The sequence below is a fragment of the Capra hircus genome, chromosome 17, assembly GCF_001704415.2.
Source record: "Capra hircus breed San Clemente chromosome 17, ASM170441v1, whole genome shotgun sequence".
Classification (NCBI taxonomy): domain Eukaryota; kingdom Metazoa; phylum Chordata; class Mammalia; order Artiodactyla; family Bovidae; genus Capra; species Capra hircus.
In genome coordinates, this window is record NC_030824.1 from 15,913,865 (window position 1) to 15,932,807 (window position 18,943).

The 18,943-nt window shown below is 39.6% G+C and overlaps 1 protein-coding gene across 1 annotated transcript in view; it reads left to right on the plus strand.

Annotated features, from left to right (window-relative positions):
* Positions 1-16,141, plus strand: part of BRAP (BRCA1 associated protein) — a 31,019-nt gene extending 14,878 nt beyond the window's left edge. The window contains exons 8-13 of the mRNA XM_018061238.1: positions 2,760-2,835; positions 3,532-3,670; positions 4,046-4,155; positions 6,043-6,132; positions 11,386-11,489; positions 13,680-16,141. Of these exons, the coding sequence (XP_017916727.1) occupies positions 2,760-2,835; positions 3,532-3,670; positions 4,046-4,155; positions 6,043-6,132; positions 11,386-11,489; positions 13,680-14,043 (883 nt within the window). The 3' untranslated portion in view covers positions 14,044-16,141. The remainder of the gene's footprint in view (positions 1-2,759; positions 2,836-3,531; positions 3,671-4,045; positions 4,156-6,042; positions 6,133-11,385; positions 11,490-13,679) is intronic.

The following is an 18,943-nucleotide window of genomic DNA, read 5'->3' on the forward strand; positions in this document are numbered from 1 at the left end:
ACACAGAGCTAGTTCCTACCTTTGACAAGACCGCTTGTGAGATCCTACCTGCAAGTTTTGTCATTTTTTCAAATTTCTCCTGTCTTCTCTTTTGATCCTAAAAAAAGAAACAGGCTAAATCCTTTAGTATTCTCTTGACAAACATAGTCCTTATCTGTGACAAGAACTTAGTGTTCTTCCTGCATATTTCCTTTCCTTGATTTTATTTATTCAGTTGAGTAACAGATTGATTCTAGTTATATCTTGAGCATTGGTGGTGCTAGTTCACTTAGCCTCAGCTGTAACCCTCTTTCTATCATGTTTGCCCATCAGACACAAATATTCATGGCTGGCACTTAGTATTACTTTGTCTTGAGTTAAGGGTTAATATTAATAGATTTTTTTCAAAAATGTTTTTAGTTTATTGAAGTATAATTGACAGTCAAAATTGTATATATTTCTTCTTTTCCAGTCTGGACTCCTTTTATTTCTTTTTCCTCTCTGATTGCTGTGGCTAGGACTTCCAAAACTATGTTGAATAATAGTGGTGAGAGTGGGCACCCTTGTCTTGTTCCTGATTTTAGAAGAAATGCTTTCAGTTTTTCACCACTTAGGATAATGTTTGCTGTGGGTTTGTCATATATGGCCTTTCTTATGTTGAGGTATGTTCCTTCTGTGCCTACTTTCTGGAGAGTTTCTATCATAAATGGGTGTTGAATTTTGTCTGAGGCTTTCTCTGCATCTATTGAGATGATCATATGATTTTTATCTTTCCATTTATTAATATGGTGTTTCACATTGACTGATTTACATATATTGAAGAACCCTTGCATCCCTGGGATAAAGACCAATTGATCATGATGTATCATCCTTATAATGTGTTGTTGGATTCCGTTTGCTGGAATTTTGCTAGAATTTTGAGGATTTTTGTATCTGTGTTCATCAGTGATACTGGCCTGTAATTTTCTTTTTTTGTGGTATCATTGTCTGGTTTTGGTATCAGGGCGATGGTAGCCTCGTAGAATGAGTTTGGGAATTTTCCTTCCTTTTCAATTTTCTGGAAGAGTTATAGCAACATAGTTGTTAGCTCTTCTCCAAACTTTTGGTAGAATTTGCCTGTGAAGCCATCTGGCTCTGGGCTTTTGTTCATTGGGAGAGTTTTTATTACAGTTTCTTTTTCCGTGCTTGTGATTGATTTGTTCATATTTTCTATTTCTTCCTGGTTCAGTTTTTCTAAGAATTTGTCCATTTCTTCCAACTTGTCCCAATTTATTGCCATACAGTTTTTCGCAGTAGTCTCTTATGATCCTTTATATTTCTCTGTTGTCCACTGTAACTTCTCCTTTTTCATTTCTAATTTTATTGATTTGAGTCTTCTCCCTTTTTTCTTGGTGAGTCTGGTTACTGGTTTGTCAGTTTTATCTTCTCAAAGAACCAGCTTTTAGTTTTATTGATCTTATATGAAGTCTAGAAAGATAGTACTGATGATCCTACGTGCAGGGCGGCAGAGGAGACACAGATGTAGAGAACGGACTTTTGGACACAATGGCTAAAGAGAAGGTGGGATGATTTTAGAGAACAGCACTGAAACATACACATTATCATATGTAAAAAAAGATAGCTAGTGGGAGTTTGCTCTGTGTCGCAGGGAAACCAAAGCCAGTGCTCTGTGACAGCAGGTGGGCTGGGGGCCAAGAAGGGAGGGGACAGTTGTATACCTACGACCAATTCATGTTAATGTATGGCAGAAACCGTCACAATATTGTAATTAGCCTACAATTAAAAACAAAATATAAATAATTTAAAAATTGTATGTATTTAAGGTATACAACTGGATGACCTGATATACGTCAACATTGTTAAATACACATCACAACCAAGCAAGTCAGCATATCCGTCACTTCACACCTTTACCATTTTACGTTTTTTTTTTCTTTTTTACTTTTCTTTCTATTTTTATTTTATGGTGAGACCATGCTCCGCCCTCTAGTAAATTTCAGGAACACTATAATATTGTCAGTTACAGTCAATATTGATGTACACCAGTTCTCCAGAACTTACTCATCTTGCATAACTGAAAGCTTGTAACTCTTAACCAGTATTTCCCCATTTCCCCCTTTTCCCAGCCCCTGGTAGCCACATTTCCTCTCTGTATATCTATGAGTTTGGCCTCTGTGCCATGTTTATTGGCTTTTTGTAAATTGAAACGGTACTCACAAAGTGCTGATACCTTCTTCCAGGTGAACTTCATTGTATGATAAAATGTCATATGCATTTCGTGAGTATATTAACATTTTTGTTTTAATTTAGTGAAATTTACTACAGAATTTAATTTCAACTCTTAGGAGCAACCTTGAGAGGACAGGGGTACATATTGGATGATTTAAAACTTTAGGAAGTGGAGATAAGGTAGATTGCAAGTAAAAATACATTATGGGTAACCAGACTTGAAAAAATAACTTGTCTCAAGTCTCTAATTGTAACCTGTAAATATTTAGTTCTTTGATTACCTAAGCTTTAGGCAGAAGAGTGGAAAAAGATATGGGGCATATCAAGATTTCTCCCTTTTCTTCAGCTTTATCAAGATCTTTTTTTTTTTTTTTTCCATTTTGTTTGAGAATAGCTTGGAAGTGTTTGTCTTTTGATTGATAGCCTTAGTTGTTATAAAAAATATTATGCAAGAGAGGGAGTATATAAAATTGAACTTTTGACTTTGGGGTTCTGTAACAGCTGTCTTTTACATTTAATCTGTGTCATTATTTTTTTGGTGGTCTTTATAGATGTCCTGTTTGCCGATACTGTCAAACGCCAGAGCCAGTAGAAGAAAATAAGTGTTTCGAGTGTGGTGTTCAGGAAGTAAGTAACAAGTGGTGGAAAAGAATAATGTACACAACTTTAATTGTCTGGGATTTTCTTCTGCCCATTGTGACTTAAATTCTTTTCAATTCTTTTTGAGACAGATTTTTTTTCTCTCTCTGTTGAGGATCAGGCAAAAAAAATAAAAAAATAAAATACACAAACTATTTTACTCCTACACAAAATACTTTATGCTTTCATTCTTTGGTGTTGGAAAAGGCTGAGATTTTTGTTGATAAATTATTTTGCCTTGTTGTTTACATAGAGTTCCTTAGAATCCAGAGTGAAAAACTTAATTGACCCATAAAAGCAGCCTTTTGGGTGTTTTTAAAAGATATTTATTTATTTGGCTGCACTGGGCCTTAGTTGCGGCACTCAGGCTTAGTTATTAGTTACTCAGAGACATGTGGGATCTTAGTTCTGTGACCAAGGATCCAGCCTGAGGACCCTGCACTGGAAGGTGGATTCTTAACCACTGGCCCACCAGGGAAGTCCCCTGGTTTGAATAAGGGGACTTATTTGAATTTGAAATAATTTGAATAAGTTTGAATAAGTCTCCTTATTCAGAACTCCTGTAGAAACATCTCTAAATCTCATCCCGCGTCAGGCCCCTCATACACCCCAATGTCATACACCTCATACACCAGGTCATGTAATTTTACATCACTAATGAAGACCTTACCTCCTTCCCGGCAGAACCTTTGGATTTGTTTAATATGTGGCCACATAGGATGTGGACGATATGTGAGTCGACATGCCTATAAGCACTTTGAGGAGACCCAACACACGTATGCCATGCAGCTCACCAACCATCGAGTCTGGGACTACGCTGGAGGTGAACACCACTTCTGTTTTCTAGTTTGGACTCATTCTATCTAAAAACATCTCTGTCAGAACCTCTCCACTTCCTTTCTCACAGCTTGAAATCTTCCTGACAGCTATGGCAAACTCCAGTTCTTATGGTGGCCCATAGGGCCCTGTTTCATATGTTAATTGCCTGCATTGCCCAGGTTAAAGAGAGTTAATACTTACACTCCTGCCCTCTCACTCTTTTTTTAAAAATTCAAGTGATTTAAACCACTTTAAAAAAAATATTGCACAGCATTTAATTTGGATCTGTGAAAACAAAAATTTTGTCCAAGTTAAAGGTTTATGGAGACCCTTTTCATTCTGAAAAACCATGCCTTGGTTGACTTGTTCTTTTCTTTAGATAATTATGTCCATCGACTGGTTGCAAGTAAAACAGATGGAAAGCTAGTACAGTATGAATGTGAGGGTGATACTTGCCAGGAGGAGAAAATAGATGCCTTACAGTTAGAGGTAAGATATTATTAATCACTAAATACCTACGTCTGCTGCTTTTTACTATTCTAACTTGAAAGGTTGTTTGGGCTTTAATTTTGCCATTTTCCCGCTGTGTTAGCTTTTGTTTTAAATATCTATATTGCTCTGAAGGATTCTTAAAATACTTTTATTTCATCTGATTTTCTTCTTTGGAAATCTGAAATTTCATTGAGCCTTATAATTTTCAACATTATGTTCCTAGTTTTCTCAGATTCAGTATTAGGGTTATCCTCTGTAGCTGTGATAAAACTAGAAGTTAAGAATCTTCCTGTTGGCATCACAGTAGCAGTCGGAAATGGAGCAAACTTGGTCAGGATGAGGAGTCCCCAATAGCATCTTTCCATGCCTAGAAGCTTTTTTGTATATGTTGAGTTGACGTTTACTAATTGGATAAAGATAAAGCCTTATATAGATAAAACCATTTTTGGATATTCACATAAGTGAAGAAACAACAAAATTTGCACAGTTGGTGGTTTTTCTCATAGCAGTAAACTTTTCTCATAACTGTAAACTTGATGTAAATTTTTTATTAAGGAAGGAAAAGTTTAACATGAGTCCTATTTTATATAAATTTCAAAACAATTACTTTAAAAACAAATACCTTAACCATTGGAGGAAGTGGACATTTGAAAACTTGCTCATCTCCAGGTGTTTAAAGTCAGTGAAATGGCCTAAAATAGAGCTGAAGTTGTTACCATTAATATATTGTATTGACATGAAAAAAGTTCCAGTCTTTAGTGTTAAGTTTTTAGTAACTCTTACAAATTAAGTATGTTCATTCAGTGAATACCTATAGAGGGTTGCTGTCTGTCAGCTACTCTTTCATGTACTACTCTTCTATTTAACTTAGCATTAAATGGACTCCCTGCCCTCCTGGAGCATACATTCTAGTGACATACATTCTCCCAAATTGTCCCTTCTTTCTGTGGCTCTTTCATTCTCTTCTGTGGCCTGCAAACATGAGTAGATCTCCAGTCTCCTGGAATGATCTTTTCCAAAATACAAAATGTGATCTTGCCACTCTTTGGCTCACATTTCTAGATGTGATACCCCAGAACTCTGCATAGGCCCCAGCTCACCACACCCTACATTCCAGCCTCACTGGCCTTACTTCATGGCTGCGATAATCCTAAACGTCCACAGCATCACATTTCTCTGGAATCTTTCTGTCTCCTCCTCTTGTCTGTCTGTCAAGGTGTCAAGGGTCCTCTCAAATCTCACCTTCTGTCAGAAATCCTATTGGATCCTACTGTCATAAGCCATCTGTCCTTTCTCTGTAGTTACACAGCACTGTTCATTCATTCATGCACTTGGGTAGCAAACTTTTCTTGACATCCAGGATGTGCCAGGCACCAACAGCACAAAAATAAAGATATAGCCTTGCTTTCAAAGAGTTCACAGTCCAGTCAAGGAGAGAGCCTGGTAAAAGGCTGATTAAGTGCTAATGTCATAAGTGCTATTAATGATAGGCACAGTGGGAGCCAAGAGGGGCAATTAACCCAAGGCTGGAAGTGATAGGGACAGCTTCCTGAAGGGGTAGCTGGATTAGCTGATTTGAGTTATACTCGATTTAAAACCATGTGGTTCTTCTTGAAGTCACCCTGAACAGAAACCAGGGTTTTTTTAAATTGTGCATTTCTCTGTCCCTAACTAGATTGATTGTAAGCTCCCAGAGGGGACTGAAGTATAATTGTCATCTCTGTGTTCCCCTAATTTATTGAGTAGAGTGGAACCAAGGTGTAATATACATTCTGAATGTTCCTCTTACTCTTCTTCAGGTCATTAAAAATCAGGTTTTAATTGACTTTCAGAGACTGACAATGGTAACTTATGTTTTGGTGTCCATTCTCTGTGTTTTTGTAGTATTCATATTTACTAACAAGCCAGCTGGAGTCACAACGAATCTACTGGGAAAACAAGATAGTCCGGATAGAGAAGGACACAGCAGAGGAAGTAAGTTTCTCATTTGATGACTGCTGAAATGCCACATGCTAGGACAGCCTGCTGTTGGGTGGGAGAAGGCAGAGTACAGGGGAAAAGGGATCTTATAATCTTTCTTTTTAGTCTCATCTATAGGTAGAGAGCTGGTTTACCTCTAAAAAAGAAACCTTTGTTTTATGTCAGTTAAATCTCAACAAAGGTGGAGGCTAGTAAGGGTAGAAAAAAGAAAAGATTTGGAATCGCTTCGCTCACTCCAGTGACCTAACTTGATCAAGGTTCCAATAAACACCTGACTTGCCATTATACTGGAGACTTAGCCTCTGAAGGCTGTATAAGGAAACAACTTCCAGACAACAATGAGAGTGAAATTAGTCAAAAAGAGGAAAAGGAAGAAGAGACAAAAATACACTTATTGCAAATATAATCAACTAAGCATAATTGAAGAGAAGGGAAGTGGACATATATTCTCACCTAGGATTAGTAAATCAAGATTTTATTGTGTGCTGAGCCCTGCACACAATCTTATTGTGTGCTGAGCCCTACTCTATACTAAGTTAAGAAATCAGACACTTGGTATGTACTTAAAAAAAGAAAGAAAGAAAGAAAGAAACCTTGGATTTAAAGCCTTAAGTATTTTGGTATTTTGAGGTTGGGACGTTGTTTGTTTGTACTCAGTCAGGTTTTCTAGTGGCTTGTGCAATTCCATTTAAAAAATAGAAGTATGTGCACGAGAGTTTGTAATTTGAGTCAGCCAAGTGGTTTGTCAGCTTGGGAACAGCTGCTTTGGGGAGCTGAATATGGGCTCCTAAGGCAACAAGATGGTGCTTTAAAATTGAAGGGAATAAAATTAGGCAGAGATGCTAGAGTGGTCAGCATGGCACCTTGTTGGTCTCAGGCAGTGGTCTTGAAAATTTAACAAGATAATCCTTCAAAGAAGAGGCCATTCACTATTCCAGTGGGTAGAAGAGAAAAGTGATGTGATTTGGCAGAAGCCCAGCCCAGAGTGGCCCAGAGCTCCACCAACTTGGTTTTCCCTTGTCTCCAGCATGTACAAGGAAACCTGAGGGTACCAGAGAAAGGAGTTTGAAAACCAGTGAGCACCTGAGTGTTCATGTATAACTGGGGCTCTGGGAACCATTCTCCAGATCTAGGGACAATGATTCCCTTAGTCTTAAATAAAGGCTTTTAAATTTAAATCATTGATTTAAATGGTTATTTTAAAAATGCTTATTTTAGTAACTTTGTGAATCTCCACCAGTAACTGGGTCTTCAGATGGAGAACTACAGAGCCAGATATGGGGCTCTCCTCTGTGGTAGCTGGTATTATCCTAGAGCTTAGCAGGCAGGGCCAACCTGTCACTTTATGCCAGGCTCAAGGGTCCCAGTTTCTGAACATGCATACAAATGAGAAGAAATCGGGTCTCTTACATTAAGGCATAGTGTGTGCATACTCAGTCGTGTCTGAGTCTTTGCAACCTCATGGACTGTAGCCCACCAGGATCCTCTATCCATGGAACTTTCCAGGCAAGAATACTGGAGTGGGTTGCCATTTCCTATGCCAGAGGATCTTCCCGATACAGGGCTCGAACCGGCATCTCCTGTGTCTCCTGCACTGGCAGGCAAATTCTTTACCCACAGCAGCACTTGGGATGCCCCCAGCTTTATAATAATCTCTCTCAAAAAGTTCATGATGCAGTTCTTACAAGAACCTTCTAAGCAACGGCAGTGCCTTTCTAGAGGGGCTTGATTGGAGTCCACATGGGAAGGAGGTACCTCTGACAGCACTTGAGAGGCAGAGCAGGAGGAGCACCAGCAATGCCATGCAGCCTCACTAATGAGTTTTTCTATGGGCTGTCCCAGTGTGACCACCTAAAGTGCTTTGTACAGACCCTTGAGAACTTAGCTCACGATCCTCTCTGCCTTTTAAGATTCTTAAGGATTAACTGCATTCCCTAACACATGCCCATGGAAAGCAAACTAAAAATGTGAAACTGTGTTTACTTCTAGGTAGGGATAAGGTTGCGGCCAATGCAGCCCTAAATACAAAGCTTGGAAAGGATATTTTGTGTTCTAGTGAAAGAGGTCAGTTAATGGGTGATGTAAGCCTTTTGTTCCTGCCTCTGTCCTCCTGACCAGTCCTCTGTCCGTTGGCACATCCAGCCATGGTGCACGTGCAAACGAGCAACAGTGATAGTGAGTCTCACGGGCAGAGATTCTTGGTCATGGGACTCATAGAAAGTTAATGTAGGGGAGCAGAGGGGCTGAAGATTGAGATCCACTGTGGACTTCTACAATACTATTCCAGTCCCTCGCTGCCTTAGTGTAGTTATTACAGCGTGAGCAAAGTTTGTTCTGCAGAATGAAGCTCATACCCATTTGAAGGTTCCTAGTTTTAGTGGGCCATGTATGAAGAGCATAGAGTAGGTCATCTATAAAGGTGAATTCTCCCAGATACCACTTTTTTTCTGGAATTCCTTAAGTGGTCCAGTGGTTAGGACTCTGCAATTTCACTGACAAAGGGGATGGGTTTAATCCCCGGTCGGGGAACTGAAATCCCACAAGTTGCATGACACAGCTTAGAAAAAAAAAGATAAATCTTTTCTTTTAAGCCTCTAGCTCCATATATAAATTGCTGTTTTCCAGTTGTAGATTGTGAACTGAGTTTGGTGGGCCATAGCTGGTAGTTTTATTAAACAGCATGGGATAGATATCAGAGTGAATCATTTAATATTACTTTGTAAAACTTCTGTTTCAGGAGTGTGTGTGTGTGTGTGTGTGTGTGTGTGTGTGTGTGTGTACGAAGTGTTTCTTAATGCAGGCTAATGGTCAGAAATGTTTTTTAAATCACTAGTTTAAACCATCATAACATTTATCTCTAGCAATATTAAAAACCTTTTTGAGGTCACTTAGTATTTTTCATCTTGATTTAAATGTGTTTGGCTTATTGTCTTTAGTCACCAAAACATTGGTTTGGTTTCTTTTGATGGTTATTTCTGTCCTCTCCAGTTTCCCTGAACTGATTGGAGTAACTTTAAGAGCAAAAGGTCAAAAGGATCTCATGGTCTTATTTTAAAAACAATATTGAGGAGAAAATTAATACCGAATAGAATTAGAGTAATTTGAAAGCTATTTTTATTTTTATGACATAGCAGAACTTTTAGAAATCTCCTTTTAATTGCATGTTCTTCCAACTTAATAATGTTGGCTCTAAAGTTAATTACTACAAAGCAGTTATTCTTATTTTTTTAAAAAAGAGGGAGCAGTGCAGTTAGAGACCTGCTAGGCAGGCCATACGGCAAATGTTGAAAAAGAAAGCGTTAAAAGCGTTTTTTCTGGCATGATGGATGTTGCATGAGTATATGCTGAGAGTTTAGATCTTGCCCAGAGGTCACTTTTCCTTTGTTATTGAGCTTTGGCCCACTGTCTGGTGCAGAGAGAGTTTTAGAACTTGGCTTTGAACCCAAACTTGGGGTCCAGTCCTAGACTCACATCACTCTAGCTGGGTGACCTTGGGGTGTATTGCCTCACTTTTCTCAAGCCTCAGTTTCTGTAAAAAGTTTATACACCTAAGTCATAGGCTTGTAATAAAGAATAAAAGGAAAAAAAGAGAATAAATGAGATACTACCTATAAGACACCTAGCCAATGCCTGAGCCATAGGATTTAAACTCTCAGTCACTTCCATTTCCTATTATTAATACCCCATGACCCACCTATCTTCTTCCTGTCTTTAGACCAGTGGTGTTGAGGCATACATTTTTAATACAGTATAATATGAATTCTTTCTGTAAATTGCCTTTATATAAACTCAGTAAAATAAGAACTGCTTATGTTGCATGTGACTTCAGAGTACATGAGAATATTAATAATGAGTTTGGAGGGGAAAGCATACCAAACAGCTAGAATCACCTGTTACAAGTACCTTTGGATTATTTGGATAATACAGTTGACCCTTAAACAGCATGGGTTTGAACTGCACTTACATGTGGATTTTTTCCAGTGGATGCCTACTGTAGTATTACAGGAACCACAGATGGTTGAATCTACAGATGAGAACCTCAGATACAGAGCACTGATGATAAAGTTATACTTGAATTTTCGACTTCGAGGAGGGTTGAGTTCCCTAACCCCCGTGTCGTTCAAGGGTCAAGTGTAATTTTAGAATATGATCTCAAGAGGTAAAAAACAGTAGTGAGTTAAGAATGGGAGAGTCTTGTCCTCCTACACTATTGATAGGAAAGTAAATCTACACTATTGATAGGAAAGTAAATTGGTGCAGTCACTATGGAAGACAGAATGGCAGTTCCTTAAAAAAAATTAAAAATAGAGCTACCATATGATCATGCAATCCCACTCTTGGACATATATCTGAAAAAGACATAAACTCTAATCAGAAAAGATAAATGCACCCTAGTGTTCATAGCAGCACTATTTATAATAGCCAACACAAATAGAAGAAACCTAAATGTCCATCACCGATAAATAGATGAAGATGTGGTACATACATACAATGGAATACTACTCAGCCATAAAAAAGAATGAAATAATACCATTTGCAGTAGTATGAATGGACCTAGAGATTATCATATTAAATAAAGTAAGTCAAAGAAAGACAAATATATGATTATCAGTTATATCCAAATCTTAAAAAATAATACAAATGAATCTATTTATAAAAAAGAAACAGGCTCACAGATATGGAAAATAAATGTATATTTACCAAAGAGGATGGGAAGGGGAGTGTGGAATTAACTGATAGACACTACTGTATTTGAAATAGATAAGCAACAAGGATGTACTATATAACACAGGGAATCATATTCAATATCTTATAATAACCTATAATGGAAAATAATCTGAAAAATATATATGTATAACTGGATCACTTTGCTGTACACATGAAACTACCACAATATTACAAATCAGCTACATTTCAATTAAAAGAAAAAAAAGAATGGGAGATTCTGGTCTGGCTGACAAAACCATCTCCTGCTCTGTAGCCTGAAGCTCTTTACCTTCTAGCATTTTCACTCAACATTCACTACCTTTTGATCCCTCTTCATCCTGGTTGAGAGAAATGGTAAGAAAAAAAAGAGTTCTCAAAATATTTACTCCTGTTGCAGAAATTCTTTCAGATAATGGTCTCACCTTTTCTAAGTTTGGTTTGTCAAAGACAAGTAGTCGAGAGGTGAAAATTGTAAAGTTAGCCCCAGAGGCCACACAGCTTTGTCTTTGAAATAAAACTGATCTCTGTTTACTATTTCAGATTAACAACATGAAGACCAAATTTAAAGAAACAATTGAGAAATGTGATAATCTGGAGCACAGACTAAATGATCTCCTGAAAGAAAAGCAGTCTGTGGAAAGAAAGTAGGTATAACTGACCTGTTCTCTTAATTAGCTGTTTTATTCTAACAGGCTCCATAAACAGAGAATCTCCTTTAGTCCCATGGACATACACTCATTATTGTCAAGTGTGTGTATATGACCAAGTTTTCAAGGGTCTCCCTATATATGGAGCAGACCTACTGTGACTTCCTATTTACGAAAAAATTCAGTGTTTCATGCCAGATGGATGCCGTGTGGAATACAGGACTCTCCCCTGATGACAGTGCTTATGCTTGCACAAGTGTCTCCTGTTTTTGCCTGTAGAAAGCTATCTCCCTTTGCCCAGAGCTGCTCTGAGCCGTGGTGACTGAGAAATGGCAGTTAGGAAAGACACATCTAAGCTGGAGATGGTGTGTCTTCTGGCTTTGCTTGGGAATTAAAGGCCAAAGATACTGAATATGGAGCGAAAAGCTCATCAACAACATGGCAGGAACATTCTCTACTACTATTATTTGGGAAGATAATTGCTATTAAATGAAACTACTTTTCTAGCTTAAGTTAGACTCACAAAAATAATTGGATTTTTTGCCTCCAGACAAATGGATAAAAAATAAAGGGGATAATTGTCCTTTAAGAAGGTTTTTTGGTTTGTGTTTTTTTAATCTTTTATTTTGGAATAAATTTAAGGTTTAAAAAAAGGTTGCAACGATAGTTCTAAGAATTTCCATACACCTTTCACCTGTTTTCCCCCATAGCAAATAACTGGATATTTTTAGTAGTGTGGGGGTGTGTTTATGTGGTAAAATCTGTGTTACATAGATTTTGCCATATTAATCATTTTAAGTATACCAGTCAGTGACATGAAGTGTCTTCACAGTGTGCAACTATGATTCTAGAATTTTTCATCACTCCAACAGAAACTCTTCACCAAGGGGGTTAACTGTTGTGAAAACAACACTACAACATAAATAGAAATAAAAATAAAAAAGTCCCTATTATACTTTCAGTGCCCTAACTAATTGAACTGTTGCAAAGAATTTAAAAGTTAAAACTGAAAGTTTTCTTTCACTCCCAACCTCTAGGATCTAATGCCTGATGATCTGAGGTAGAGCTGATATAATAATAATACAAAAAGTGCACAATAAATGTAGTGCATTTGAAACATCCTGAAACAGTCCCCACGTCCCCCCTCACTTCCTGGTCCATGGAAAAACTGTCTTCCATGAAATCAGTCCCTGCTGCCAAAAAGGTTGGGGACCACTGATCTAGAGGTTCTTAATGGCACCAGTGAATACTTCTTGTTCCAGCTCTTTTACTGTACCTGTATAAACACCTCACATATATCTTCTTTCTACAAAAATTGAATAATATTAGGTATTCTGTTTGGTAAAATATTCTGTTTGGGAGGGTTTTTTTTTTCCCCCCTTTGGACTGGCACACCTAGATCTATACCTTGTAACATGTATGAAAATCATAATAATTTTAACCAGTTCCCCTTGATGGACATGTTTTACTACTATAAACAGTGTTGCAATAAGCACCTTTCTCCATATGTCATTTAGTGCAACCCTGAATATTTTATAGGATAAATTCTTGGAAGTAGAATAGCTATGTCAGAGGGCGGGTGAAATTTTAATTTTCATAGATGTTGCCAAGTTGACTTCCATTGAGTGTGTATCAGTTCACACTCTAGTGCCACCATGTGGGAGTGCCCCTTTTTCCCACATCTGAGCTCTCTGGCATTCTGATACATAAAAATGGTATTTCAAGTGGTGTTTTAATTTGTCATTCTTTACTTGTAAGATTGAGCATCATATAAGGCACTCCCTTTTCTTGAAGACTCTTCTCCAGCAAATGCAGTGAGGTCAGAGCACTTGACTCTTTAAGAATGTCACTTTTCCTCATAACTTCTTTATCACAGTTGTCATCTCTAGGCCACTCATGTAAACAACACAGAGAAGCAGTAGACATTTTAGCATGAATCACAAAATAGTTTCTGCTATTGAAAAATCTCTGATCCTTAAATATTGTCCTGAAGCTACACTTGAGGTAACTGAAGCAGAATTCTGATTTCAGGTAGCTGTGGCAATGCCAGCAGACCCCCTGGCCATGGGAGGGAGGAGTCTGCCGTGAGTGGATTCTGAGGTCATGTTCTCTGTTCAGTCTCAGGGCAGAAAGGGGCTCTGTCAGCAAATGGGAACCGTGCATTGTCTCCCTTTGTTTTTGTGAAAGGTGCACTCAGCTAAACACTAAAGTGGCCAGACTCACCACGGAGCTCAAAGAGGAGCAGGAAATGAACAAGTGTTTGCGAGCCAATCAAGTCCTCCTACAGAACAGGCTGAAGGAGGAGGAGAGGGTGTTAAAAGAGACCTGCGACCAGAAGGACCTGCAGATCACCGAGATCCAGGAGCAGCTGCGAGATGTCATGTTCTACCTGGAGACACAGCAGAAAATCAACCACCTGCCCGCTGAGACCCGGCAGGAAATCCAGGAGGGACAGATCAACATTGCCATGGCCTCAGCCTCCAGCCCCCCGTCTTCTGGGGGCAGTGGGAAGCTGTCCTCCAGGAAGGGCCGCAGCAAGAGGGGCAAGTGATCTTCAGAGAAGTGCACTTCCCCAGGACTGTTCTCCCTGGCACAGCGAAGGCGTGCTGGGGCCTTCAGCTAACTATGAGTGTGGACCCTGAATAAGTATAAGTCAGGATCAAGCCACAGTTGTTCGGATCTTTCATTTGCTAGTGTGTGGTGTAACGACCGTAGAGGGCTGACGACCAGGAGAGTTGAGGGAAATAGGCAGTGTTTTCAAAGGTGGCTGCTTTTCTCAACCATGATAGTTCACTAACCTCAGACATTCTGATGACCATTTTGCCTTCCTACTTGATAGATGCTTCAACGCTGCTGTGCATTTTTCCGTTGTATTTATTGAGTTGGTGTATTTGACTTTCAGTTCTGGGGTCAGTTTAAGAGCTCGGATTTTTTTGTGTCCCCTGAAAGGTAATATTACCTCGTCCTAAGGCACCAAACCTGCCAGAAGTCACAGCAGTTGCTTGAGAGAGAGGCTCCTGTTGCCCACCAAGGATTGATGAAAATGCCCTAGCATTAGTCTCATATCATTGGCATCACTTCTTGCCTCTGGGGAATTGAAGAAATAGTTAAATGTTACATGAAAAGAGGCTAGGTCTGTAAACCCAGTACTGGCTTGTCACCAGCAGCCATCTCCTCTTGCTCTAGGCCTTGCCAGGAAAAACAAACAGCCCCTGGGCAGACTGAGTGGACCCAGTGTAGGAAAAATGGTGACGTCCCTACTTTGTTTATTTTTGATGCCTCCACAGCTCATTATGAACCTCAGAGAAGGAGGCTTAATTTTTGCTTTAAGACTCAAACCTCAGTGGATTTCCTAGCATCCAGCAAGAATAAACAGGCAGATTTATCATCCATGTGAAAAGGTATGAGCAAGGCCTCTGACTGGATGACTGTATTTTGTTGGGATCAGTATTTTCTGAGCGTTTACAAAAAACTGGGCTACGTGTTTAGGTTGTGACTAGAAGGAGCTTGGGCAGATCTGCAGTTAGGCTTTCAAGATATATCCAAAAGGCTGTTGCTAAATTCAAAAATTAGAATTTTAACAGAGGCCCCTTTAAAAAGTCATGTAATGCTTATATGGGCCAACAGAGGGTCTGTGTACTTTTTCTAGAAACAGAAATGTCAAAAAAAAAAAAAAAATCTCGCAATATGTGGTAATTAAACAAAATTAAAGTAAGACCTGTGTTGGAATCTAGCTTCCAAAAGAGGTAGCTGTATAGGTTAACAAGACACACTGTTAAATGACGGATTTCTTTTCTGTTTTTATAATTAGACAAAGTTTTCAAATGATCACTTCAGAACTTGTTTTTAGCCTATGATTAGGCCTTATCCTCCAAAAGTCTTCATGTCACCTGTTCACACACCAACTGTATGGCTAATCACCATGCGTTTCTGTGGGGTCTGCCACAGCATTTCCCAAAGAACCTTGTAACTCTGCAACATGAATGTACTCAGACATTCTCAATTTTTTCTTAGGGCAAACCAATTCCACAAGTCCCCCTTGGACTTATATATATATATGTAGGTATCTTAAAGCAAAAGTGGGAATGGGAAACTAACCTAATTCTCTTTCCTATAGAGATTCTATTTTATTTAAAATCTATTTTTACACTAGTTAGAATCCTGCTTTTTTGGCCAAGTACTTGTCGTGCATGTCTGACCTTGCAGAAGCTGGGGTGGATCGTAGCATACTAATTAAGAGAATTAGAAGTAGTTGACAAGCTTGCTTGCTCCTCATTTCTCTGTGATCACCTCTTGTCAAGCAGCTCTACTACCACTGGGAGAACAGAGATTTTTCTCAGTAAAGGTGAGATAAACACTATGAAAGGCTGTGCCCAGAGGAAGGAGCAAATAGGGAAATGTTTCCAAACTACTTGAAGGTTTAAAAAAAAAAAAAAGTTCCAGAAAGAAATCTTGTCAAGCTATGTAAAGAAAATGTTTAAAAAAAACAGTCAATGAGTCATGTTTGAATTTGACAAAATTACATAAGGTAGAAACTCTTAGTGTTTTCTGCAGGATGGAAATGAACCACTTAACATATCCATACTACCTTGAACAATGAAACTGCATTAAAATAACCAAACTTGGAAATGATTCTGCCACGTGTGAAATCTGTGTCTCTCTCGTGGTTATTTTGCTTGGGGGCTCGTACCTGAATCATGTAAGAAAAAGTAACTGAACCAGATAGAGAAGAAGGTTGTCTGAACTGGGAGGCTTGGGTTAAGAGAAGACCCAGACGCACCATTCTCTTGCAAACTATGGTAAAAAAAAAAACAAAAAACAGTCAATTTCTACACCCAAGACTGTTTTCCAGGCCCTCTACAGAGCTAGGGTGGTTTTGTTTTTGAAAACTGTCATAAATGTGACTCGTTCAGGATCCACCGTGTAAGATAAAGCACTGAAGCGACTCCCCGCTCCCTGATTGCTCAGTGAAGTTGCTCTTGGGTGAAAAAGGGATTTAAAGAGCCAGTCAGTAAGAATGTGGAGAACTTGGCAAATCACAAATGAACAACCTTCTGTCACTACTCCTCTCCTGGTGCAGTCAGGGTACACAAGCTACAAATACTACCCGTAAGATTTGGCTGCCATGTATGATGCCACATTGCTTGGGCTGGTGGCAGGTTTTGGCTCGTTGTGATCAAGTCCATGGGCTAATCTGGAAAAGAAAAGTCACTCTTAAAACGTTTGAGGAAAGCTATTTTGTTTCCTCCAGAATAAAGTTGATTTAACTCTGTTGCAGTGATTATGCTGTGTTACTTCCCTCTTGGCAGCAGAAGGGAAAAATTTCAGGAACTTTCTTAAGATCTAGCTCCTGTTATTTAATGGCGCTGGGGGGTACATCTAAACCACCCAGAGACCTGGCTGGCATCTGAAGCAAGTTCAGGAAGCCACCGAGTGTTCTCTGGCAGGCCTCTGCTGCTGGCCAGTCTTCATTCTTGCCTGTGAAAATTCCTGAAATGGGAGTCCTAGAATTCTCTGTAGTGGCTACACCAACAGACGCAGCTTTTAAAGTTAAGATTTTTAAATGACAGAGTAAAGTCATAATAGCCTGTCCTCTGAGGAACCCTGAGTTCTACCCCAGAGCCAAAGCCCAATCTCCTCTGCGATGTGAAGTTATCTCCCCTCAAGGCAGTATTGCGGTCAGCCTGCAGCAGGCAAAAAGCATGCTTTGCATTCGTGCATTAGGGCACTTCGGGGAAGTTATATAAGACTTTTTACTTTTTTGGGGGGGTCGGGGGAAAGTGTGGTCTCTTTATCCTGATTAATGTTATAACTTCTTTACACCCTCTTCTCATTTTCTGAAGGTAGTGGTAACCATTTACCACCTGATGGTAACCCTTTTTCTTGCTTCCCTGAAACTTACGTGCCCTCCCCAGAATGCTGTCATTTAGGACAACAGTTTCTATCAGACATGAATTTTGAAAGCTGGACTTCCAGAGGTGAAAACTATTTCAAAACCATTTTAGCTAGTGTACCTTTCCTGGACATTGACCAGCCTCTCACTGTAATTCTGGAAGCTTATAAGAGCCTGAAAGGTGGTCTGCAGTTGGTTTTTAATCTGGATTTTGAATTCTTTCTGCCTTAAGGCCAGGAAGAGATGAACAGTCTGTCGTGTTATACACAATGACTGTGGCCTTGGGGTCCTAATATTGAACTTCTTTGGGGCAGAAACTTCTCACTGGAATCAGCAGCAAAATGTGGTTTTGGCACCAGGCACGGAGCTGCGCTGGTGCAGACATTTGTTACTCTAAGGCTAATTACCGTTTCCGTACTGTAGTGGTTATCAAGTTCACCTCACAAGGCTAATTACCAAGCACACGTGAACTAAATCAGCTTTGCTTCTTTTCAGACTGTGTTCTAAATCCTCGACCCAAAACTCCTTTCAGATCCAACAGATCTTGAAATAAATGAAGAGAGGTTTGTCTGGGGCTGGGGAAAGGGAGGGTCCGTCAAAGGGTGAAATCACCAGCAAGATCTTGGACCATGACGGTGTTTGACACCTAGGATGAATCTACCCTAGCACAACACTGACTCAAAAAAAAATCAAAGTGAGGGACTTCCCTGGTGGTCCAGTGGCCAAAACTCTGTGCTCTCAATGCAGGGGGCCTGGGTTTGACCCCTGGTCAGGGAACTAGGTCCCACAAGCCACAACTAAAAGATAACGCTTGCTGCAACAAGTTCCTGTGCAGGCCAAAAAAAAAAAAAAAAGTGAGTCTATGGCACTGAATCGGAAAAACAGTTCTGACTTGCCCTCTGTGGAGACATCTTTTGCCATCTTCTGCTGGGAAGAAGCTGCAAGTCCCAGAACAAACCTTCTACTTGATTTGTTTCCTCATTTAAAAAGAACAACTGAGATCCCTCCAGCTATATGGATTCCTGATTCTAAATTCTTCATTCTTTGGTTGTGGCCCAACGGGCTAAAAGTTCAGACTTTTCCCTGGAGGGCCGAGAGAAGGCGAGTGCCATTAAGAGAAGGTGTTTCCACCACTTGAGAAACTTGGCTTGTATCACTTACATCATTACTGTTGTGCTTAAAACCAGCAGGCTGAGGCGCTAAATGGAAAAGAAGGGACGCAAACTCATTTCTGGGCAGAAGAACAGATCATGGAGAAAGACCTAGAAGTGAAGAAGAAGAAATGGAAAATTTCAGAAGGAATCAAGAGTTGCTGGCTTGGAGACACTCCAGCGGACAGCAAATTGGAACTTATCACACAAAGCCAGTGGGTCCTGCAGCAGCATTCTCCTGGAATTATCTTTTGTGAAGAACCTAGCCCTCATCTTAGCTGTGCCCACTCACACATCCTGATTAGTTTATGCATGCTTGGAAACTCTGAGCCCAAAACCGCTAGCCAAAGTGACCGCAACAGAAGAGCCACGTCATGACTCCCCCACCTCCCCGCTCCACCTGTCCT